This window comes from Cyclopterus lumpus, chromosome 10 (assembly GCF_009769545.1).
Source record: "Cyclopterus lumpus isolate fCycLum1 chromosome 10, fCycLum1.pri, whole genome shotgun sequence".
Taxonomy (NCBI): Eukaryota; Metazoa; Chordata; class Actinopteri; order Perciformes; family Cyclopteridae; genus Cyclopterus; species Cyclopterus lumpus.
Genome location: NC_046975.1, coordinates 17778856 through 17805745, shown reverse-complemented (window position 1 = coordinate 17805745; position 26890 = coordinate 17778856). Strand labels below are relative to the sequence as shown.

The 26890-nt window shown below is 39.9% G+C and overlaps 1 protein-coding gene across 1 annotated transcript in view; it reads left to right on the top strand.

Moving 5' to 3' along the window:
• Positions 1–1065: 1065 nt before the first annotated feature.
• diaph2 (diaphanous-related formin 2) overlaps positions 1066–26890 on the top strand; it is a 347468-nt gene continuing 321643 nt past the window's right edge. Inside the window, 5 exon segments of the mRNA XM_034542988.1 lie at positions 1066–1300; positions 1949–2321; positions 15621–15653; positions 17720–17896; positions 23486–23590. Of these exon segments, the coding sequence (XP_034398879.1) occupies positions 2238–2321; positions 15621–15653; positions 17720–17896; positions 23486–23590 (399 nt within the window). The 5' untranslated portion in view covers positions 1066–1300; positions 1949–2237.

The window sequence follows — 26890 nt, the reverse complement described above, 5'->3', positions numbered from 1 at the left end:
TTAAATATATATTTAAATTAAGAAATATAATATATTTCTTATATTATATTTCCTATTATACAAGACTCAGTAAAGCAACACATTTTTAGAAGCTGGAATCACCAAATGTATGGCATTTATCATTAAATTACAAAAATGTAATAGTTCGACACTTGGGAAATATGCTTAAATATATAAGAGTTGGATGAGAGGAATATTAAAAACACAATCATGTCTATATGGTAATCATAAAATAGAGCAGCTGGTTAGTTTAGTTTAGCTTTGCCCAAAGACTGCTGCTGATGAACGATAATAAGTCCACATGCCTAACATGTTATATCTCATTTGTTTAATCTATATGTGGGGGCTGGGGCGTGGTTAGGCTCAGCTGCGGAGGGGTGTGGGGGAGTGGTTCAGGGAACAGGTGCTGGGAATAGGCCTAATTGGCCTCAGCTGCAGGTAATCAAGGCCTGAGTGACTCTGCCCTATATATGGTGCATACAGGTGGAGGCATGAGAGAGGGGAGCAGAGACACAGTCTAGAGACAATAAAGCATATTACCAAATATACCCTTGAGTTTGCGCATCCTTTGATGAAGTTCCAAACTTGAAGTCACATGAAGATAACTGAGTAATTTTCATGACAACTAATGAACAGCATTTGATCTGCATAAAAGCCTCGATAAAAGTGGACCCCAAAATATTTTGTCACGGTAACGTTTATATTTTATTGTTTTCTAGTTTGTATTCTTTTTTCAATCAATAATGATGACATTTAGAGACAATTGTTATAATTGCTGTTGATACATTTTCTGTCAATTGACAAATATAACTAACTATATAACTAGCAATTATTAAGCTTGTGATGGAAAAAAAAAACAATATCCCTAAAATGTCCTTCTTACATAATTATGCAAAAAATAAAATATAGTTATTGTATAACTGGATAACTATATACCAGCAGCTGTTATGATCCCACACACAGATCTGGGGTGTGTTTGTTTGAGCACGCACGCACCCAGGGTGTGTCCCGGGCTTGCTTCCCATCCGCAGGCACTCTTTCATAATCCACTCGGAAATCTATTCTTACAACTGAATGAGTCCCATCAGCTTGCTGCGAGATCAGACTAACCTCACGTCACAACAGTCTCCTCCCTTCCGTCGCCACGCCGACCTTATGACTGTCGACGGAGCTGACCAATAGCGACTGGGATCCGCACTCCTTCCGTATCGCGCGGGCCAATCGGAATCTGCGAGGGCGGGATCAACGTGGGCCTGACAGTCAAGCCTGGCTGCTAATGTAAGCTTTGGATGGGATTTTTGTGAGTTTTCTTTGACATTTTATGAATTGTTCATTCTGTAATTTACAGCGCAGTGTTGTGTGTGTTTGTGTTTCACGGTGGCTGTCTAAATAGATAATGTTCGGCAGGTTACGGTCGTCAATGTATGCTAGCCCGGCTAAGTGTAGAGCAGTGCAAAGTATTCCAAGCAAAGAGAACAACGGTGATTTCCATTATTCCAACAATTGTTCATTAATTCAGATGAATGGCTGTCTTGTCCGCTGAATAAAAGCTTTGTCATCGCACGTTGAGATCTGCCACAGCATCCTGGCGGACACGAGACCGCTTTTTTGTCAGTTACTGCTATATTATTGTTAAGTTACACGGTTGTAAGTTAGCTTTCTCTAACAATGTATTTGTCCAAACACAGGGCTCTGTATGAAAACGTAAAGACACTTTGGATTTAATATTATTATTATTTTATTTTTACTGAGCTGTCTCCAGCTTCCTCTTCCATGTTTGTTTACATCTGTTTTGACCGTTCACGATATCCACTGAATGCATCTGCACCCTGCACACTTACTAACACAGCCGCTCAAGGGAAACACGTGTTAATGCAACCATTCGTGGAACTTAACGCCCAAGTAATTATCTCTATTTAATGTGTGCATAATATTCTGTTCATTTCAGGAAGCCTTTGCCCGCTGTGTAGTGACTTGCTCCCTGGCTGAGGAGGCATCAGGACGGATACCATATCCTACCACACCTCTTCTTCGACTTTTGGATACTCTCCGAGAACTGTTTGAAAGCGGCTTCACTTCAATTTAGTTATTACCCTTTTGAACGGAATGGATTTTGAAAAGACCTAACCCTGAATGGTTTGCCGTACTTGTTGAAAAGCTTGCTGCTGGAGTTTGCCAACTTTTGAGAGGCAAGTCGCATAACGTCTTTCTGGAGAGGAACTAACTAAGAGCCCACAATGGATCAAGCCAGCGGTGGGGATGACCCGAATAAACCATCTAAAAAGAAGTCCAGCGAGGACGAGGGTAAAAACAAAAAGCTGGTAAGTATTCAGAAAGACTAATTGCTGTTGCTTGTACAGAGGTTGCAGTAAGCTACATCCTGTAGTCCCACAAGCAAGGGTTACTTTTCCTGTCAATTTTGGTAAGGCAGAGAAAAGTTGCATGGTTGCAGAACATTTCACCACTTTTTTTTTTTTTCTACCCTGGAAAAAAAAAATGTATTGGCCACATTGCACTGAAAGATTTGTCTTTCTGATAGTTTTCAATTTTTTTTTAGTCAGCCAGTATAATGATGAAGTCAAATCAAACCAAACCAAGTTGATACATAACTCCTGTACAGTTAGTAAACGGCAGGATGAGGCTCACATAGTTATTGATGTGTTGCTGTTATTCTTTATTAATGTAGCCCGATGCAGAGCAGCTAATAGCTGTTAGAGCTGAGCAAAAGAGATAGTGTTACGCTGAGTGCTTTACTTTTCAAAGCACTCAGTGCATCATGTGATGATCCCCGTCAATACATCTCCTGAAAGTTTTTTGGAAGAGCATTCTTGTTGTGACACTTGGGCTTCAACGTATTTGTTCATATACAAAGTTCACTTGCGGGATGACTCATTGCAAAGCATGATATCTGCGGTCTGTGGCGGTTTTATGAACTGTGTGTAGGATTGATAAAACTTATGCTAGGTAAGCCTGAGCAGTTTTATCAGCACAATAAATGATACATGTCAAAGGACGACATTATCTATTAGATAGCAACTGAAAACTGGGTCAACATTAAATTAATTTATAGCCTCTCTATTGGTTTTGCCTAGTGGAATAGTTAATATAGAGTGAGGAGTGTGCTTATTTAGAAAGTGGGCAACCCTGAGTCTGCATCATTGGAGCTGTGGTGTCATTAAGCATGCCGGTCATTGCCTGGAAATAAATCACGACTTGGGGTGTTGTGAACTGTTGATGGGAGTGGTGCAGGTGTTGTCTTGGATTCAGTATGAAGTCTTGATCTAGCGCTTCCAAAGAAGAGCCAAACAATCTTTTCCATTGAGCACAACTAAATAATACATTCAGTGTTGTTATTTGCTCTTCTTTCAATGAAGAAAAACTCTTCCGTTCTGATTTAACTGATGCTATTGCAGCATCTATGCTAACCTCTTTGGGAGCCGCCATGGTTGTATTGCACGAAAAGTCGCACCCCCGTGTCGTCTCTCACACACCTAAACCCGTGGCGGCCTGTGGCCCCTCACAGAAAGCTGATTGGATTTTTTGTGTGATAGGTGATGCCACAATTCTTGTATGATCTTGTGACGTTGCAAGAATCCAGATGCTTTCCATGATAAACAATAGTGCCACAGTAAAACTGTAAATCTAAACTTTATAACTGAGTGTTAAGTGCATGCCACTGCTTACACAGCTGTAGGAACCAGTGGTTGACCGTTTTATTTTGCTTTGGTTGCTGTTGATCATCGTTTCTGTTTTTCCATATTTGTCAGCATGGAAAGCTTGGCGACAGTTTAACTTTTTAGACGAAGCCTCTACAGCCAATAATTGACTGGCACTAGTGTTGCTTTATAGTTGGCCTCTATAGGCCTGTTGATTTGTGTTTCTACTTTTGTAGAATGTGACCAATGAGCCAAGTTGGACTGATTGCAGACACAGAAGCTGACTGCTAATAACTTCATTAACTCCTCAGTCAAACTTTGACATAATGAGGAAAGCAGTACCACTCAGTACAGATTAATAAAACCTCTAATCACTGGTTGTGTTCCAGCAAAGGTCCGGTAAGGGAAAGTGTGACCATATTACCTGTCAGACAGGAAACCCCAGAATGTACCCTGATGACATTCACTCCCAAAGCTACCAAAGGGTGTTGTCTTGAAGTCCTAACAACAGCCTGCAACTATTGAATGTCCTGCCTCCCAACTTTATAAATTGCTTGCAAGGGAGTGTGGATGACATAAGCACTCAGCAAATCACGAGTGAAACGTCTTTGTGAGATCATTGCTTTTCGTTCCTTAAGTGTTCTCAGGCCTGTTCCCTGTTGCTCAATGCTCCAGCCACAGGAGTCAGAGGCAAAGGAAGCCTGAACTGTCCCTGCAACAGAAATCTCAACACAGAGTTTGGGGGAGAAAGTAATCATTCACCCCTGGGTGGAGCCACCCCTGTGTAAACTGTAACTCCAAAGTTTGCTTGCAGATATGTAAATAAGCTGAAGTGTACAAGCTGGTTTTATTCAGTGAAACGTCAATTCAGAATCTGTTAAGAAAGGGAAATGGAAACCAAAAAATGAAATTCATGTTTCAAGATTCTTTGCGGAGGTCTATTAGAGAAGTATGTCATCTCGTACTGACAAAAGACACTTTAATATTAACGTGTACTTAACTATTTATAGTTTTCACCATATATGGGGCTATAGGATTACATTCCTGACATGCAGTGTAGTTTGTGTGAATGTGGTCCAGACACAGGGATGGAATATGTCATGAGCTGGATTAAAGTTGAGGCTGTGGCTGTCTTTCCACACTCAGAGCTGCTGAAAAGTACAGTACATTTTGCATGGCTAGTCAGCAAAGTGGTAGAAGATAGCTGAGTAATTTTAGTAGTTTGGTTTCAGCAAAGTCAAATCAGTCTTTAGAGGAGAAACACTGAAAGCTGTATGTTTGTTTAACAAGTCACTGGGCAGGATTACATCACAGAAGTACCATTTGGGCTTTGGGCCCAGAATCTAGATACCCAACACAGCCAAGGACATTCGAAGAACACTACCGTGTCCAGAGAAAGGGATAATTCAAAACTTTCCTGCTATTTGTAGCTGTACTTTGTGATGTCTGTTTTTTAAGTTGTAAAAACACGACATCCAATCAAACCTCAATGAGGTATTTCTTTTTAAGGAAAGCTATTTCCCCACACCAGAGTAAAAGGTGACCTCACACTGAATAGAGTGAGGTAATAGGCATCCCAGGGTATCAATATAACTATGTGACTTAACAACACACAGTGTGAAGGCACAAGCTTATTTTAGACCTACAATTGGAATGTGGAAAATAAACATTTATTTTGTGCACCCTAATATGTCTATACATATGTATATATATATATATATATATATATATATATATATATATATATATATGTATACACATATGTATGTATGTATGTATGTATATATATATATATATATATATATATATATATATATATATATATATATATATATATATATATATATATATATATATATATATATATATATGTATGTAGCATGTTCTGGAAGAACAAAACAATGAAGGGAATAGCGATGGGATTATAACAACAATTTTATTTTTGTTCAGTTCAAAACAAAGTTGTTCTTGTGTGACTCACAGGGGAATAAGTGCTTTGGAAAGTGTAAGTAATACACAACTAGAAAACAATGTTGGGAAGCATATGAGCTGACAGTAACCATGAGGATGCCAGGCACCATGTAATGTGTGGCTATGATGTGACTAGAATGTATTTCTGCTTCGGGCATAACATAAAGGGGCTGACTAACACGCAGCAGCTTTATATTAGTGTCAGCCACTGTTTTGATCGACAGGTAACGTTTCAGCTAATCCTCTGGACGTTAGCCGTCTCCCAAGTACGGTTTGGAGCTAGCTAAGGTATATAGTCGGCGAAGGGAACAGTGGAATTTGAACAAGTTTGGAAATACTTGAAGTCCTGGTTTGCACACGTTGGGTGCCTGGTGTTGATTATTGCTGAATCAAGACACTTAACTCTCATATCTATGCTATCCAGCGTTGATTCAGAGTATTGGAAATTCTAACATGCTAATTTCCAGTGGCTTGACAAATGGGCATATTAAGTATGGTCTTTCATGCTTTTTCGTTATTAGCGGAATTGAGTGTTTCTGAAATGGTATCGCAAATGTATGCCCTATAGAAATTGACTAAAAATGAAGCCACGGGAAAAGCTTGCATAGTGTCAACATTGACACATGCCCATCATTATTCATCAGGTTTTTTCGAGTGTAATTTGTAATGAACATTTATTAATTAAAGCGAGGATTTAATGTCATCGTAATCATGCTTGCCATTTTATGATTAAAGTAATTAAGGCTTCAGTAATGAACGGACAGTTCAGCTGTGGCGTCTGTAATGAGAGACTCTGGACATGGGAGAGAGCTCAGTGGAAAGGCAGACACTACTTTTCATTCTGTAGGCTACCAAGAAATTGTATAGACATGGAGTTGCTTCATACGTGTGTATGGGTAATGTAAAGTTAATTATAATGGTTGGATCATTTGATTTTTTTTTTTATTACAAGGTCACATATAGAACTCTGTTGCCTTGAATAACATTATCAGGCAATTTATCTCTGTACATTATGAAAACCTTGAATGACAGTTCCAGAGTGGCTTTGCTCCATTGTGATAAACATCAACTAAATACATGTGTATTTACCACACCTAAAGATATGTTGTGATTCTCCAGGAAGAAGCTATGATTTATGATGTTCCTACACATCACTCAGCTCTGCTACAGACCACAGCCCACATTTGAAAGAAGTACATTTTTGTGTCGGCATGAAATATTCTGCTACGCAACGGTGTTGTTGGCCTTCATGTTTTTGACAGTTTTGACAGTATCACATTGAGAATCGTGTTTAATGGCTCACTCTTGAATTGCTGTTGGAAGCGGAGTCACTTTGAAGCCTTTGACGCTTTGATACAAGAGCTTTAGGTCATGTTAGCATGTGTTTAGTGCAGGTTGTCAGCTTGTCACGTACACTTGAGGTTGTTCTACATTGCCTGTATCCTGTTTGGCCAACCTCAAAAAAGTTTCCGCTATGTCGTCTTCGGATTTTTCTTCACCCCCCTTCCTCGTGCTGCTTTTTAATTTTTACACTTTGACTTCATGTGTCATTTATTGAATGCAACCGCCACTGTGAGACCGTGTGAGAAAAGGCAGGAAACGGACCACATGTGAGCGTTTTATTGGCATTCAGGAAGTTGGAGAGCGGAAGTGGTGAAGAATGCTTTAGTCACACAGTGGAAGGAACCGACAGACTCGCTGCTCTAATGTCACCCTCTGAGATGCGAACCGAGACTTAAGAATTGGAAATTTATTTGGCTTCCTTCGTTGCATATAATAAAACAAACTGCATAAGACATATAGCTTGAGCATCAAGTTTTCTCTTTGTAACGATACATGAATGAATAGTGGCGTAAAGTAGTCTGATAAATCATGAGTGGTAGACGGTGTTTTTGACTGAGCTACTGCAGAGTCTGATGTAGGCCAGGAAGGAGAGGCTTCCTCGCTCCCTCACTCGCATGGTATTGAAGGATTGCAACGCTTCCCTCTTTGAGGAGAGAAGGTGTTTGTCGTCGTCACTGCCATACTTTAGTTTACTATTCAGTTGACAGCTGTATTCACACTTAAAAAAAAAAAAAAAAGCAGACGGTTGTAAATATGGGACATAATGTGTCATTTGTTGGGAGATTCGGTGCGATATAACATGTCAGGGAAGCATGTGCTGTGATGCAAGTCTTCTGAGCAGTATATGGAGAGATTGGAGCACACTCATAATATTTTGAAGTGGAGAAATTAATCATTAAATTACAAAACATTATTTGCTGAATAAAACTGTTCATGTATTGTGGGACACTGTGAAAGGAGGTCAATGCATAAGCACGACTAACTCGATGCGCTCCCCGGTTCATGTCCAATGAAAACCAAGTCATCTTTTCTTGAGAGACTCACAATTTAGAAATGGTTGTGTATTATATCACAGAGGTATGTGACAGCCATAATTAGTGATTTGTACAGACGTATTGCTGGAATTGCACTGTTTGTAAAATCAAGCAAGCAAGCACTCTAATTGGCATCAGACAATATCTTACACATACAAGGTCATAAGTTCACATGTTTGTACAATTAGAGAACAAAAGAGGTTTAATTCATGTGAACAATGCACAATAATGGCTTGATTTCAAATAGTAGCTAAAATACGTTGGACTCGTAATCACAAAAGTGATTCAATACTCATTGCTGGATTTCTTATAATACAACAGTCTGTAAGTACAAATTATATTTCTCTGTGATTTCATGAACAATTTAAGAATAATACACAGACATTTCCAACTTTTCTGACTAACCTCAACTATTGTAATGGCTGCATCTCATGCCAACCCCTCAAGGGTACAGTAATACACATTTTCTTTCAAGAGAGACGGCGATAACCAGAGGGCAGTTCTGTGCTAGTCTGCAGTCACATGGTCAGGCCATCCAGTGTGGTGCCATTCAAAGCTGAGCTCCACTGGCTTTTGTGTTCTTCCCCTTTTCAATAGTTGCTGTTTTAGGAAACTGTAAACAGCACCAGCACTCTCCTGAAATAATCAGGCTACCACAGACCCATGCCCTTTTAAAGGCACTTCAGCTCTCACAGAAAACCAGTACATTCTTTATTGTGTTGCTTTGTTTTTCTTTTTGAAATGAATGACACGTTCTGAAATGCTTTTGGAACTTATTGGAATGAACAAGTGAAACTCAAGACAGAATCTGTTAATACTTAATGTATTTATTCGGGATAACTTGACATTCTGATTAGATTGCTTCTTATCCAGTTTCCAGAGAGAACAAGTGTGCCATTATGGTGTTTGCGTTGGACCGATTTTACTGTGCCAGGATGAGAGGCAGTGTCCCTTGTTGTTGGTATGTTAACTTGCCACATGTGTATGCTTGTGGCACTGCCTGCAGTTCTAAAACGATCTACTTTGTGTGTGGTTTTAGATCTCTAAATCCACTCTATACTTTACTCTCTCTGATTTACTCCCATTTGCGATGACAAACTCACAGACGATCTTGTTTGGATGTGGATGTCTTTATTTTAATTGTAGGTAGAAGCAGCAGCTCATATGTGACTCCTTGTTTATAAAATGACAGTTTGATCAGAAATAAACGCACACATCTGACATTAACATGTCAGAGTTGGGGGCTGCATGATATATAATTTCAGCATCAACATTGTCATCGCAGGATGTCCAATCCATGACGATAGTAAATGTTGTCAATCAAAGCAATAAGTTCCCCAGTGCGTGCTTTATTGACTGAGAAAGCCGATCTCTCCTGAGTTGGATAGCCGTGCGAGCGGCACGAGCGAGGAGGAAAACGTTCATGCACACAATACTGTAAACATGGCTGGCTCTTGCTGGGTTGTCGTCCGCGACAACATCTAACAAAAACAGCCCATGCTGATATTCATTGCAGCAGAATGATTCCCTTTCTGCTCACATCAGAAGGACATTCGAGTGAAGGCACGTGGCGTTTGCTCTCGACAGCTAGGCCTCTGATGTAGCCTCTCTCGCTGTGAATGTAAAAAAAAAAAAAAAAAATCCTCTCCTATTTTGGGATGCTATTTTCGCTGTTGTAACGCAAGCGGCGAGAACGAGTAGGTTTTTGAGTGACATTGTGCTACAGCTACCACAGCTCATAAGACTTGAGTCCTTCTGTACATCACGTACGTCACCGGCGCCTCACTGGTATGCTGAAGTGCAGCAGACAAAGAGAACAATCAGTAACAATTGCACACATGTTTTACACTGTGAGGGCCAACCTAACTTGGTGTACAGATAAGGTTGAAAGGTTTTGAACTCAAACACGACACGCTGCAACTTTGTTGCTGCTTGATACGGAAGGAAAACCAGCACACTCATTTTCCACGAGTGTTTCCCAGTACAGGCTAGGTATATTTTCACACTTCTCAGCGGGCGTGGTCCGACGCATGCCTGCAAGATCTGACTCGGCGGATCAGAGGCGCCCGCTCAGTGTGGGAGGATCCTCTCACTGGTGCTGTCTGTTTTAGAAGATGCATTTAAATTTAGTATCGATTGGTTAATATTCAAGTTTGTTTCATATCACAATATACATTTTTTTTTCCAATATCATGCAGCCGTCATTTGGACAACTTTCATATGCCCTCATATATTGCCCTCTGATACCTGATTTGTGGCAATGAAACCTTACTGGTGCTTTAGGAAAGATTGATTGTATTGTTTCTATGCCATTATTTTCTTGCTACCATGCAAATAGAAATAAATTGATATGGATACATTTGATGCAAAACAGTGGTATAATACATGTTCATTTTTGAATTGTTTATTAACAATGTACATCCCCGGCATGCTGTTGTGTTGTCAACTGAGCGGAACCCTGTTCCAAGCAGCAGGTCGACTGAATTATCTCGGTTTTGTTGAGTAAAACAAAAAAAAACAAAAAAAGATTTTGAGGAAGTTCTTCAGACAACTCGGAGAAGCACTTTCTTTGAACAGGCCTTAGAGCAGGAAGAATGAGCACACCTACCAAAGTTGGAGTACAGATGAGACTTAAGGCTGTATCCCAGATGAAACAGATGTTTACTGTCTTTTAACGTTCTGGGAGAATTATTTGCATAGTGTGAGCAAAAACACTATTTGCATTTCTACCTGGCTGCCAAAGTCAGTTTTAATGATACATATATTCTAACTGGATAAAGGCTCTCCAAATATAGTTTGGATACCTGTCGGATGAAATGCCAAGTGTAAATAAGGTCTCGTGCTGCCTTCGAGTGGGGCTGTGTTTACCGTGTTAACAAGAAGAGTCCATTTAGGCGCTTGTGGAATTCACTACCTCCTGGAAGTGGAAATATCCGGAATGCTCAGAGTTCACGAGATGTGACGTGTTTGCTGACATTGTAAAAGAAATGTGGAGGCCATGGAAGACATTCTAGGGTGCATAAAAAGTTAACGTATTCTAAAAAGTTTTTTCTTGCAGCCTCATCTTCTACCTGTGTCATTATGCTTTTGCATTTCCTGCAATACCTTATTTTAGCCTCTCTGACTTCTAGATGCTGGCAGTAACGTTAATACTGCCGTTGCCTAGCAGCAGTGTACTCACGACTTAAGCGCTTGAACGCCAGGCTTATTGTGGACGTGACTTCCCGTGTCGTAACCACGAGCTCACGAGTTCCATTCGGAGGCAGCTTTAGTGCGTCTTCGGTGCCCTTTTCCCCTCTTCTCTGCTTGAAAAGGGTTTACTCCCGAGTGCAAACATAAAGATTAATTTGATGAATTCTATCAAGAAGGATAAATGTTACTTTCATGTTCCCACAAATCGTTCGTAGCGGCGCAGGCTGTGCAGAGCTCTAACTCTCCCAAGTTTACAAGCAGCCAATGAGAAGACTTTGTAATAAGATTAATCTGGACAACGTGATTTATTTAGACAACGTCTAATTCAGTTACTCGGTTGGTATTTGGTGCTGTCTGATGCCACTCCTCCAAAATTGAGCACGGTATCTGATTACACGAAGACAAATGATGTAATTTTGATTTTTATGGTTACGACATTAGTCTGTAATGTTACTACAAGTTTGCCACAGTTTGGAGCTCAGTAGTTCTTCAGTGTAAATACTGCCCTTTGGTTTCCGTTCACATAATACATCTAATAATATTATCGGTAGATAATGGTTTATTAATTAAAGTTTGACTGTCTGTGATAAAGATATATGCATTTGTCAGGGCTCTGGACAGGGCGCCACACCTCTTTCTAGCAAGAGCTCTAGTGCACCTTAATGAAATGTCAAGGAGCAACCACCCAATTTAGAGACATTCAGAACAAGATATAACGTTTTCTTTCTTTTCCTATCTATCATTTGGTAATAGGGACAAACGTGTATTAGCTATCACTCCCACAGGAGTTTGTATACAGACTGTGGCTATTGTGTATCAGACTCAATTGCAGTCATTATTTTTACCGTTGACAGTATTCGAGCCACGCTGTGAGTTTTGTGAATGACAATTCTTCCTTCATGGTAAGCTGTTTTTAACATGAATGGACACTTGTGTCTATTCTGCTGACTGGTAGATCTCTGAGAGCTTTAGGAGTTTAAGGTGTGTTGCCATCATTAGACGTGTCTCTGCATCCTGTACGCTTTCTATACTTTCTACTATGCTTCAGGGTGCTGTAATGTTTACAAGCTGTGGCAAATTGGCAAACTAAAGTTTTTCCGAGCAACTGTTGGAACAAAAACAGCTGTCCCCCCCCCCCCATGTTGTGTGCTTTATCTGGAGTGTACTCCTCCATCTCTTAGTTTTGTTGTCACAATAGAAACATTTAGTTTAATTGTAAAGCATACAAATACAAATAAACCCACACTGCAATGTTATATTATAGAATAAAAATGGATGGAGGGGATTCCTAATGCTGCGTTCACAGCAAAAGCATTGCGAAAATTCGCTTTTGGTGTGAACGAACGCGTCAGTCAGGTTGTCTCTCCTGACTGAGGCTGCAAGGTTTCTGTGTAAGCCGTTTCATCTTCACATTGCACATTATGCATCAACACTATTTTCATGACAGAAATCAAGATCAGTAACGCCTATGAGGAAGCAGAGTGCGCTGCAGATTAACAGCCTTCATACAGTGTTTTATGTGTCAACTTTGTTATAAGGACAAGTCGTATGCTCGTCTGCTCCTGTTCCAGCTGATACTATACTTTCCTTTTGAGTGAAGTAATCTTGGCCATTCATGTATGTCTTTTGTTATGGTTGTTGTTGGGTGTAAAGTGCAATAAGCGAGTTTTGCACTGCGTCTGTGTCCATGAGCTCTCTTCTGTCAATCCCTGTTGCTTCTGATGAGTTGATAATAACATATTGCCTCATGTTTCTGAGCAGTGTCTGTAAGATATCTTCAATACAGCATCAGTCCACCTGCCCTGAATTGTTGTTTGCAACAATGAGATACAATAGAGAGGGAAGAGGAAATGTGTATTCAAATAGTGTATTCGGTAGTGTAGTGTGTTCATAATTGTTCCCCTCTTAATAAGCAACAAATAGCCTTGGAGTTTATTAAACAAATTAACCGTGGTGCGTGAAATGTGCTAGTGTACAAGGGTAATTATAACATTTGCTTCCATTTCTCGCAGCTCTTCCTTCAGCTTTGGGAAGTTTGTTTTTCCCTTTCAGGAAACGTGACTTTTTTTTGCCACATTGGAAAAAAAGGTGCGAGTGCTACTTACGCCACCTTTGCCTGTAGCTGAACCAAGCAGTCGATTACACAGGGACACAAGATAGTTTTATGAAGTTGCCAAGAACTGTTAACAAGCACATTGCATTATAGTCCTCACTGCCAACTCCCAGTAATCCTTTGTTATTATTAGAACTAATTAAAGTAAAACCTAATTTCCCTCTAAACTCGTTTTACAGAGGCATCAATGGCTACTGATTTTATAGTGATAGTTCCAGTGAGTGAGTTAAAATGACATCATACAGATGGTCTAGTTAAATTGGTTGGGAATAACAGGCGTTGCTATTTAAAAGCTGTGCAATGGTAGCCAATTTGAAAGAAAGTTTTTCCTTTGTCCATCTTGTTTGTGCCACCTAATGAAACTAAGATTAATGAAAGGCTATTATGAGTTAATGCAATTTTTATAATATTAATTTAAAAATACATTGTGTGAAATGTGCATGGTATGATTCTGTGTCCCCAAATTGACTCTCAGGTTCTGGGATATTGCTCTGTGTTTTCATTTTTAAAGATCTGCACGGAGTCATAATAATATTTGATTAAGGAGGGACCCAGAGCTAATTTGATTAGGTTATTTAGAGGAATATGTGTTTGGTAATAAACATTTATTATGATGAAAAAGTTTAGTTTAATAAGCGGGAGAAGCCCAGAGGACATGCAAGCTTAATTGTTAGATGTTAAATTGCATTGTTGCGATGTTGCCAAGATAATGGGCAAGGAAAGGCCCTCAAGTCAAGGCAATTAACCAAACAGTGGTTTGATTGTTGTTAAATTGATTAGAAAATGTTTAAGTACTCCATTTGAAAATTAGCTATTGTTTCACGCGGTTTTAGACTTCAAGAGAATGCTGGGCTTAATGATACATGCTCTCTGAGTTGGAAGTGGGAAAAGTTGTTGTCCAGGTCAAGTTCTCAGTTCCACTGATATTGTGAGAAGCTGTGCAGCAACTCTAAAGGCCACGAATGAGAGCGTAACAAATACCTGGACATCTGAGGCAGGACCCCTCTTTGCGTAATGCCTGGATGAATATGCCATATCTGTTATCCCGACTTAAAGTAACAGCTTGGACAAACCATGATGCCTGCACATAGAAACTGAACCTTTTGTTTTCTTCGCCTCTTAGCTTTATCTCCCAACTGTTGATCAGCAGTTGCAGACAAAGCTACTTTTAGATATGGCAGCTTGAGTGCCTGCTCAGTGTTGCCCACAGCGACAGCGCAGAGAGAGGTGCAGGTTAGAGCCAATCTGTTTGCTTGCCCCGGCATCAGTAGTTTCTTGATTAGAATAGTGGAGAAATCTTGGGCTGGAGGCAGGCTTTATGGCCATCACCACCCCACATCTTCCTACTCATTAGTGCTTCACAGCCTAGCGCCACAGCATATGGCAGTGTTGCTTCTGCTTCCCATTTGAGGTGTGTTTTCAAATGGCTGTCCCCTCGCCGAGCCACAAGCCTTTGGCAGTAGCCTGTCTTATTGTGTCTGAGATGAAGATAAACATCTGTGGTAAAGAGAAGTCGTAGTTTTAATTTTGTTTTACGGTGAAGCATTTTTTTCTTCCCGGGCGACTAAGATTTGATTTGTAAGCAAACGCAGGGAGTTGAGAAGTTGTGGATTTCTTTGTCTGGACTTTTATAGTAACAGTTAGTGAACACTAATAATTCAGCTGAGCCACTGTCACTACAAGAGATGCTCTTTAGTACATGCATAGATAAAATAGCTCTTTGGTGGTTGAAGTTGCCAGGGTGTGACATATTGCCTTGCGAAAGTGTATTATTTTAGGGATACACCAAACTAAAAGCAAGCAGCACTAACTAACCTTCATGTTTTCAAAGACTGCTGTGAACAAGTGTGCTCATTATGTTCGCGGCTGTGGGATGTTAGGTCCCTTAAAATATGTCTCCTTTTATATTTATATATATATATATATATATGATTTTGGTATGTGTCTTTTAAGTGTGTGCGCTTGAAATGTTCACTCTTAAACACACACACTTACATTAACATACATTTAAACCCTATTATTTGGGATCATCAAGTATTGTCCCATCCTTTACATGTTTAGTGTCTCCGGCATATGCTCAAACCCTCATTGGAAAACGACACACAGCTGTGGATCTAAAATATTTAGACATGTGCGTCACGTCCACTCTGGTATGTGTTCATTGGAAACTTGATTTGGATTCTGAGAGGAAAATGAGAAGTAACCAGAGGACACTGAACATGTGTGAGCACTTCCGATGGGATACATACGGTGCGGTGTTGTCATTTTCTGTTGGATCTTGTTTTTCACACTCTGCCCTCCCTCCAACAGAACATACACATAAAAACATTGGCTGATGATATGGTAAGGTGCTCGGTTTAATTTTGGTGTGACACTAGTTTTGTTTGACATCATCTCGTGTTATGTCACGGCTGCATGGGACTTATTACTGAAATGTGTGGATGGTTCAAATGTGCCAGGAGAGAATTCATTGAATTCACATTATAACCAAACATTTTAACCCAACATGGAAAAACTGAGGATAAGTTACATCTAAGGTTGCTATAAAAAACGCTACACTTAAACTTGCCTCAATTATTTATTTAATTGTCCTTCATAATACTGTATTAATAAAAGATGTAATTTTTATGGTGCTATTATTTGACACCACAAATGTCTTACATTTCAATTCAGCCCACAGCATCTAGACTTTTTTAAGCAGCTCATAGATCATTTAGTGTGCAATTATCAGTTGGACTTCTGATTTAGATTGTTTCCATCTGGGGCTTTTTTAATACCCATAGTTAACAAATAGCCTCAAACTTTGACACTTAGAAGCTTGTGCTGTTTTTGTGTTTGCACCCAGTATGTTTGATCCATCCAGTAATATTTCAGCAAACAGTCTATGGAGTCTTGACACCATATATGTCGTCATGTCATGTCTGTCTTTCCATTTTAATTTCCATGTGTCCATTCATCCAGCATGTTCTCTCCATCCCATTTTACTAAATAAAACTAACATTGACTGGTTGCATGTATTTTTGTACTTTTTTCTGCTTTTGCACTAAACGTTACTGTACTGCATTCAGCAGAATAGTCTGAAGTGATGAATATAGTTAGTAAAGTCAACTGAGCACAAACCAGGTAATCCTACAGGTATGATGGTAAGTAAAGTCCAGATAAATGTCATAATGTATGCTTTGTCAAATTCACATGTTTTCGCCTCGAGTATGTAACAATGTGCATCTGTATTTCTTTTAAATATCAAACAAGTAGACTAAAACAATGTATTGGAAATATTTACTGCATAAACCTTTTGCTTATTAGCCTCAAAGTGGCAAAGTGGGTCCATTTGTATGGTCAGTGAAGTTGACGTGGGATTAGATAGGCAAAGTCATCCTCTTCACCTTAAATTGCAGATCACAAAATAACCCAAACTCTCAATTTGCTTGCCACAATGATCGTTCCTCTAGCGCCACCCTTTGGCCAAGTAATAACGAATACGTCTTTTCCCAAAAGAGTGAACCTCCTTGATTTAGGCAACAACATGGCCTACGATCTTACAGAAGGATGTAATAGTAGCCAAATTAGTCGTTGTTATTTTTCTTTATTCTAATAATTTGCTATGTTGTTAAACGATACTGATGAACTGTAGGAATACTGACACCATAAAATCAGATGTCTAAACTTACCAGTCTAAAGCTCCAACTTAAAAAATAATGAAGTTATTGCTGTGTTTCACACTCAAATTCTATTGACCCGAAGCTAACGTGGGTGGGAGGAAGGACACAATATGCTTATTTTATTGGTGTAAATGGTCCCCATCTGTAGTTTTTTAATGACACAGCATGATTTTGAGCAAATGACTTTGCGGGCCCCCTGACAGAGAGCCACGGACGGCACTTTGAGAAGCACTGCGTTAAAGCTAGAGTTTAGGTAGATAGTCCAGTCCTTACATTTGGACTTATTACACTTCTGCGACAGTCACAGATCCCGTGTTTTTCCCCCGGCAGAACTAATTAATTGGTTGCTGTTGGGATGTAATACGAATTTCAACAGAACAATCTCAAAAAGGTTTTTGAAGAAGATTACCAATCCTTTCTTTATTAAACAGATTCATTGATATAAAGCAAAATTAGCAGCTCTTTTGCATTTCATTCCCGATAGTTCCCGCTTTATATAGCAGACACCTTTTAGAGCTCTCATCGCCATGAGAGGATCCTGTTTACTGTAAATAGAGTGAACAGTGTTCTCTGAAAACAGAAAACAGATCAACTCTTTGATGTTGGGGAACATGACATTTGGGTTACAGGCAGTTTTTCCAGGGGACAATCCACAATAACCGAAGCCTTATACTACTTGGTTTAGTCTAAACTGGATTGTTAGCGGTGGCATATTTTTAATATTTCAAACATTCTGTTTTCTTTCAGCGTGATCGCATCACCAGTTTCAGGAAAACAGGGAATAAGAAGGAGAAGCCGCTCATACAGCACCCGACAGATCCACTCTCTTACCAAGTTGAGCTGCCAGTTCCACAGCCGCTTTTTGACGACCGCTCCATGAACCTCTCGGAAAAGGAGATCATTGACCTCTTGGAGAAGATGATGGTGAGCTTTGTTTTTCTCTTGCAATGTTTCCTCTGCATCGGCTCATTTGAAGCACTTCACATCACTTTTATTACAGCTTCCACATAATAATAAATAGTGCACACTCTATCATTACATTTTAAATTGATGAATACATCTGTGCAAAGAGGCACACAAGTTGAGACACGGTTGCTGCCGTGTACGTTGGTGAAGAAGAGTTTGTCAAGGCAGAAAGTTAAGTCTGAAAAGCACTTTTATATCCCTATATTACCCACAGAAAATTGTTGTTTTGTGATCAAAGCTTTGACAGGAACCATGATAATGAATGCCTTTCTCAGCTCTCCTAATTTTATGCAGCATCGTAAAATATGTTTTTATTTGACTAAATCAATTTTACTGATAGAATTCTCCAATCAAGATATATCGTGGCCGCAGTTCTCTTAACTAAATGAACACGTTCAAGTGGACCAAAATGTGTCACAGCATTAGATCTGAAACCAGGATCTGCATACTCTCCATAAACAATCTAAGTCCCAGTAATACTAGTTTGCATGTGGACATGTAAACAACAAAGCTCTTGTGATTTGTGATTTCACACAAACGCAAAGAGCTTTGATCAGACACCCTTCACCTGTAGATTTATAGAGAGAATGTTTATTTCCCCTTAACATCCCAATGCACGATTGAAAACCACTTATGTACATACAGGTTTGTGCAAAACGTGTGCAGGTTAAAGCCCCCGCAAAACAATGGCACACACAACTAATCGTCGTAGCTGCAGGTCCAGAGAGCGGCGTACTTGACTCCCTCGGTGACCTAAAAACGGGGTCCTTTCATTGGGTTACAAATAGGAGCTCTTCTTTAATGTCCGACCCCGATCTGAGGTCGAATGTGTGAAACACACAGGGGAAGGAACAAGTTTGCCTGAAACTCGCGATTCAAAGTTTCACTCTCGAAGGATATACAATGCTACAAAGTTCAAAATAGACTTGAGGTGGTACAGTACAGTATTTATAGTAAAGACAAATCCTGTCTAGTGCTCAGATGTTAAGCCTTTGTGAAGCAGGGCTCCACTTACGTATTCTTGAGGCCACTGTCAGAAGAACAAGAAACTTTGAAATTCACTTGCCATACATCTGTGGGGTCAAAGCTCTGTCACACTTATGATTTTCTCCATTGAAATGCATTTTTAGCTTTATGTACTGAAGGATTGAAATCTAACAAAAAGCTTTCAGCCCACCTCTTTGAAGTGGGGAGCTGAATTACTCTGGCTTCATCGCATAGGTTGTGTGTACTATTGTGGGTAATGTCTCTGAGTGTGTACGCGTGCACGGTACAGTGCCTGCCTTTCCCTTTTTTCCTCATACAATGGTCTTTATTATTGCCCGGGCCAGAGAAATGCGACCGGTGCTCCTCGTTTTCATCAGGCTATTGCTCAGTGTTTTCTTGCCTGGATGCTCATCCCTGTCACTCAGTTCACCTCTCAATTACTATGTTTGTGCTCACAGCGGCGTGACATTAAACCCAGGCTTCAATTTGCTCAGTGACAGATGACACAGAAGCCATGTTGCTGCTCTGACATTTGACTGGCCTTGACACTTCAGGTTGGGATGTATAATTAGCAATGAAATAAAAAAGAAAAGGGTTATTTACTTATGTACGTTTGAAGCCACCGCTATTTGCTCTGTAAACTTTACTGTAAACTTTTCCTGCTTTTATTGCAGCACACAGTTAAATGACAGTGGCGGGTAGTTCCTTTTGACGCGAGCAGCTTCTCTTCACCATCTATCATCTCTCTATCTCTTTTTATGTCATACAGCCACATCTTAGCTCTCGTTGTCTTTACACCCCTTAGGTTATTGATCATTTTTATGGTGCTACATGCCACAGCCTCAGATGTCTATCTTGCTTCAAATGAAGGGATGACCCATGCCATATTTGTGAGACCACCTACTGTGCATTAATGACTCGGGCGACGGGAAAATATATTTTTTCTGGAAAGTGGTTTCCACATTGCGCTTTGTATCTCGAAGCCTAAACCCTATTACTGAAAGGTCATCAAAGGGATCGGGGAAAATGTCGGAAGAAACACACAGTTGAAAACCAAATGAACTTGTTCTCGCAGAAGTATATTCATAAAGCCACAGTAATGGAAATGCATGAAAAAGCATTTTCAGCATTGCCTTTTTCGAAGGGTGTAGTGTATGTCTTTACTGTGTCCTGTTGTTAGATTGGCCACGATGTGTACAGATGGAATTCAGATCCCTTCATCAAAATGCACAGCGGTAAATGTACTGATGAAATGTCTGATATTTGCGCCTCACTAAGAAGGCAGCTGTGTTGCAGTAGCAGACTCCAATCCAAGAGGTTGGACCGAGGAGCACAGTAGCACACACAATAACATGTGAGCAAAGTTAATCGGCATTCAGCAAGCTGTAGGGCCGTTCAACTCAACTTTGGTGCAATGCAAACCCCTTTTTGTTATCGTCAGTTCAACTCTTTATTGTCTATCAAAGAACCATCAAAGGAAAGCAGAAGTGGGATATGGGGATCTCAGATACATAAACTCTCCATCCAGACACAAATCCCCCTGATGGGTGTGACTTTGTGTTATTAGTGTCCACATATTGGCAATTTAAGACATCTGTGCTGATGTGGCCATTAAACAGGCAAGGCATTATTACCCAAATTATGCTTTTACTTGTCTGTCAGCATAAACCCCCCCCAAGAGCATAACATCCTTACTTAGGATTGATTGAATTGATTTGGGTCCAGTGCCAATTTGTCTCCGTTAGCGTTCTACAGAGAGCGCCTTCTCATAGTTGAGCGTAGTGAACGGTCGCGAGGTTGCTTGCGGAGACAGAGGACCAGTGAAAGGAGAATGTCACGTTGCAGTGCTGCTGCGGCTAGTTTGAGGTTTTTATGTGCCTCCATGCACCATTGTCCGGATGTACACCACTAGTAATAAGCTCCGATGTGATCCCTCAGCAGTTACACTCTGCACCAGGACATTAAAACCAGCCCACAGGAGAGTTACTGTGTGTGCCCTTGCACACACATGGATCAGACTGGAGGGCAGTGGACAAAATAATCGCTTTGTCACGGTTGAAGCAAAACATTTTTTATATGTTCCTCTACTTTTCTTAGATCCACTTCTCATCGTAGCATGGACTCTTCAGATCAATTTCAGGCTCAGACATATTTGATGTTAGTTATAAAGGCTCTTTTTCTGTGAGTCGGTGTCTTCCTACTGATGAGTTGCCAGGCCTGTCATGCAGCCATCTTCACTTCACTTGTTTTGGGGGCAGGTCTTTGGGGGCAGGTCTTTAGTAAAAAAACACCTGCTCATTTGGATTGAGGCGGCTCACTTGGCCAGTGAAAAACATGGTTCCTTTGGCTGTATTTATGATCAATGTGTTGATTGTCTTAAATCTCAGGCGGATGTATATATTTAACAAGGTGCTGCAAGTCCAATGATGAGTATGCTATACCAATATGGGTATGACACCCTTAAGGTCAGCTCATCACCATTGTTTGATTTCAAATCCAATGTGTCTGTGCTTTGTGCGACAACTTCAAAGTGTCGTCTTCCTTTAAATAATTAGAAGCTCCGAGCGTCATTCATAACATTGACAATCGAATTATCATTACTAAGAAATTAATAAACCTCTATTCCCCTCTCCCTGTCACTCTTCTCAAACAATGCATTGAAAAGAGATAGATGTAATCACTAAAAAAATATTCGGAACGGAGATGCTGGGAACCTGGTTTCTAAATAAGGATTTAAAAATCCACTCTTCCCCCCCTGTGCTGATGAACTCAGTGGGCAGGCCAACATTTTATTTCTGATAGTATGCTAATTTAGTTTAAATCACCTTTATACTGCCGTAGGAAAAACAATTCTATAATTCCATAATTTGCCAATATACAATCCAACTACCAATCGGCCCAATGCTATGCATGGTGTCCAGGATGCTTCATTAGTCAAGTGTTGAGCTTATGTTTGGCGTATTATAAGCAAGACAAGTGGAGACTGACCAACATGAGGTGTCGAGCATATTTCTCGGTAACTCCACTGTCATTGATACAAGCCTAAATCCTATAATTTCAGCTCTAGACCAGCAGCATAGTCAAATATACTCTGGGATTCTTTATGTAGCCCGTGAGGGTATAATTAATAAAAGAGCATTAATCATTTTGGAGACGAAACATGGATGGCTCATTCCTTTAGTATGCCCCCTGACAAGCTTCCCGCTGGCCCACTCCTCCTTCCCTTTCTACAACATACTCGCCCCGCCACATTTCGCCTCGTTTATTGAATGCCAATTAAGCCGAAAGATTAGCTGGGTTCAAAGATTAATTAAAAAAACCTGCTGGTTTCCTTCAGTGAAAAAAACACTGCCAATTACAAAACTTTCAGCCACATTTTTTGCCTTTTTGTGTTGTACGAAGAGGATGTTAATGTATTTTTTATTTGTGTTTTTTCACTCAGAGGGTATTTACTAGAGAAAATGTAGTAGGAGGAATTTGGGTCACGGTGCCCCTGGATGGGATTCCTGTCCATGCTTCACCAGCAAATGAAGCAGAATAGTTTGAGTCAGATTACTTGGGGAAGGATATTCAAACACCATTGTATTAAAATGATCTTGTTTAGAAGGTTAATGCTTAATTTATCAGGTGAAATGTACATTCAATCTAATAGAGGACAATACATAAATATTAATTAATCAGATCATCCGAACAAAAGGACACATGGCTTTCTGCGCTCCCCAGCAGAGGGCAGCATGGCTCCACAACTTCAGGCTCACTACCCTAAAACCCTGAGGAGAATGTTTTTTTTCTCTCTGTTCATTCCAGCCGTGTCTTTGTGAGAGAGTACTTCTGATAAACATCCCCCTCCATTCTAATCATCATGTCATTCCCTGGCTTTTAGTGCTCTGTCCGGCCTTCGTTCCATCCCCTGATGTCTCTCACATAAAAGACCTCTTTTGTGATGCAGAATTAAAGGAGCACACAGATAATACTCCCAATAACACACAGATATTGCCTATCTAGCCTATCGGATGTGATTGCATGGCCTCAATAGAAGCAGCTCTGTTTGATATTTGCTATGTTGATCCGAGTTGGGGGCTATATAGTTCTATCGCTGCAGCCTTACTACTTTCATTTCATGGACTAATTATGACTGACCTTATTTCCTGATGCTGAACTTCGTGATTTTGACAAAGAAACAAACAGATGGAAAATAAATGCATTTACCTGTAGACGAGCAGGATCTGATTTGAAAGGGCCATAGTGGAACTAAAAGTATAATTGATGGTAAACCTAAGATATTTCTTCTTACTCGGGGAACTATTGTACTGTAAATAATGTAGTTGATGTTGTTAATGAAGTTATTTTTTCTATGGTATTTTTTTACAACTTCTGTACGCTTTATTTTCTCAGACAACCCAGTGTTTTTGAGGAATTAATCAGAATCTACCCTTCTAGTTTATTTTGTACAATTCATCAGCATTCACCATAAATGTGTTGTGCTACATTTTGAGTGGCATCCCGTTTCTACCACGACAGACGTGACATTTCTCCTCGTTGTCTTTGTCGTGCATCTAGGAGGACATGAACCTGAATGAGGAACGCAAAGCCCCCCTGCGTGGAAAAGACTTGAGCACCAAGCGCGAGATGGTGGTCCAGTACATCTCAGCTACTGCCAAATCTGTAAGTGAGAGTTCACCTCTATAGACTGATGGGAGCGTGTGCTGTATAATTGTAATAGTGGATGAGCCGAAGTATCGCCAGAATGAGTTTAACCTGATCCTCTGCTTCACGGCTTACTTTGTTATCTTGCACACTCTCACCTCCGTTGTTTTTTTTTGTTTTATCTCTCTCTCTCTCTTCTCTTGTGCTTGAGTCACACATCTTTGATTGCAATTTAGATTTATAATTTTGATTGTAGACTTAGATTGTAGTCACTCACTCACTCACTCACTCACAGCTAATTGGATGGTCAGCGCTTGTCCAGTCAGGTGCTTGCATGCAGAATCTTGACTGGCTCCGTTGCGTACTTGCATGGTGGTGGTGGTGCTCTGCCTCATCATTTTGCTTATGACAGCGAAAAGGAAACAATACAAATACAAAAATCAAGAAAAGCAAGTATTTCAGACCCTATGATGTGTATGAATACTGTATGCTACATTATGGCATAGAGGTTTAAATTGAAGTCGCCCATTGTTGAAGCGTAATCTAGAACTTGATTATCACTCTAATCCAAAAAACAACGGTGAAAAAGTAACGATTTCTGACGGCAATCCATGAATGTATGAGGACTTTTCCTATCCTCCTTTGAAAGTATAGCCAACCCTGCAAGGTGAAATTCACATCAGCACAGAAGAAGAAAAAAAAAAAGTGATTTCTGTCCCCATCGCTTCCCGAACCCGGTAGCTCTCTCTTGACATCATCATTTATTACCGGTCTTCATTGTTATGGTAATTAACTGGCATTATTGATAATGACGATTATCCGAGATGATTGAATTTCTCACAGGGCCCATTATGCTTTGTGAGCACTGATATTTTATTCAAATGAATAACGTAATCCGTGTAGCAAAGGACAGAGGACAAAATGTAATGTCTGTCAGCACCCTGCTGTCACATTTAATAGGACTGAAGGAAGGGGGAGGGCCGAGTGTCAGGATTGATGTAGCTGTGCAAACACGGATTCATGCAAGTGTGTGCAGTTACACTAAAACATAGACAAATAGTAAATGTGACCAAGACCACAACTTAGCTGAATTTAATAATTTAGGGCACTTTTTTTTCCATAAAGATCCTGCTCATTCTGCCTTTTTAAGTACAAAATGTAACAACCTAACCTAAATTGTATAAAAATAATTCAGGGCCCTAATGGACCATGTTTAGTTGCTTCAGAAATAGGTTTCATTAGCAGAAATTTTAATTTATTTCAAATAAAGTATCATCAATTACATCATACCTAATTTATTCTATCTTTAAAACTGACTGAGCATCCCAGCATGCAGCTTACCGCCTCGTACTGAACAATGTGCTCTGTGGTCGTGTATTAAATAGTGTGTTTTGGGTTCATTCATTCTTATATACTACAGTAGCCTTTGTATCGCCCAGAATCATCACACACTAAATCACAAGATAGCTTTGCAGCAGATGCATCAGAAGTACAACACTATTAAAATGTAGATGCATCTTTGTAAGGCAGGTTTTGTGATTGCTTTGCCCTTTTTTTTCTTTCTTTTTTTCTTATAAATATAAACTGTTTGGGTTTTGTCAAGTCTTGCACCCACATGTGTGAGCCTTTATGTAATAAAATAAGTCTATTCTGCATTATCTTATGTTGCTTTAAGTTGCCGATGAGGATGCAGGGTGGGTTAAATACCAATGTGTTGCATAAATGGTGATGAATGTCGGTGTGGCGCATTTTGGACATGTTGGGTGTGTCTTGTTCTGTTGTGGCACCTCCACGGTTAATGGGAGTCGATCTATATCTACCAAAGATGTGTGCTGCATTGTTTCTGGGACTTGGGAAGGGTTTCACACGTTTATCTCAATTTCCTGTTTGGTTTTTCTTTCAAGATGCTATTATAAAGTCGCAATAGAACATTTCACAAAATAGTTTTTTTTTTCTTATTTTCTCAGAGATACAAGCTAGAAAAATCATCTATGTCAAAATCTCCCCCACATGCACATACTACTCACATTTGTCTTTTAAGATCTGGACAGCCCTGTTTCTTTCTTATTGTACAGCCGATGCAAAGCATGCTGACTTAAAAGGCTTTGGAAGTTTACATCTAAAATTCTTAAATATTGTGTGGCATATTTCTCATTTATCTTTGCAGACCTGCTCAATTGAGCAACGGGCTTTGGTGCCCAGCATAAAGCAACCTTTATCTCTTCTGCAACAAAAGAATTCAAAATTGAACCTCATTGAATAGCTTCAGGTGCTTGAGGTTGCCATCACAATGGACAACTTTCTTGTATATGTATATTCACGTCGAAAAAAAAAAGCGACATCTATTAAGCCATCTAGCTTCAAATCATTGGTCAAATTTAAAACTTTAGTAAAATATGTCTTTCAAATAAAAGTCCAAACTTTTTTTTTTTTCCTCCATTCTTGCATTAACCCTGTTCATTTGAATTTGAACTGTGTTTCAATGGAATCCAGCTCTGCTCTGGTAGGAGCGTGTCCGTGGACGTCCTTGGCCATTAGCTTTGCATGAAGAGTTGCCTTTCTCTCTCAACTCATCTCTTGTTCTTTCTTCTTGCTGAAAACATGTGCCAACATCATTAAAACTGCCACAATTGATTTTACACTAATTCCATTTCTTATTTCTCTGAAATGTACTTTACTTACTGTCTATGATTATTTTTCTTGTTTCATGTCAAACATGCAGTGTCTCAGATGGAGGAAGGGTGTGATGGGCAGGGACTTATAAGGGTGGACTTATAAAGGTTCCAGTGTCACTATTTCAGTCAACAGTTTGAGTCGTATTTACGTGAGAACCAAAAGGCCACCTTACTCTTTGAACAGGGGGCCGACATTCAGTCAGATCTTCCAGGCCCTTCACATTAAGTGTTTATGCAATGAGTGTATATTTTCCCATACATCAGGAAAAAGGGTGCTAACAGCGACATGTATGTTGAGAATATCAGATCGTTCTAGTAATATCTCAGCAGTACTTAGGGATCTGAAAAGGAATATGTTTTGCCCTTGTTTTAGTGAGAATACAAAATCTGGCTGTTAATGAAACTGTGCTGTGTCCCCCTCTTCAGCTCCTTCCTGGTTGTTGTCTCTGCACACTCAAGATGATGTCTGTAATTTGGTCAAGCCGCTCTAAAACAAAAAAAAAAAAAAAATGTATTCAGTGGCATCAACATCTGTGGAAGCTGTGAGCAACGTCGATGTGACTCATTTAAAAGGTGTTTAGCCTGCATTATTCAGGTAAAGATGTCCCGGTGTTAGACGGTGACATGCCGCTATTAGAAAGTA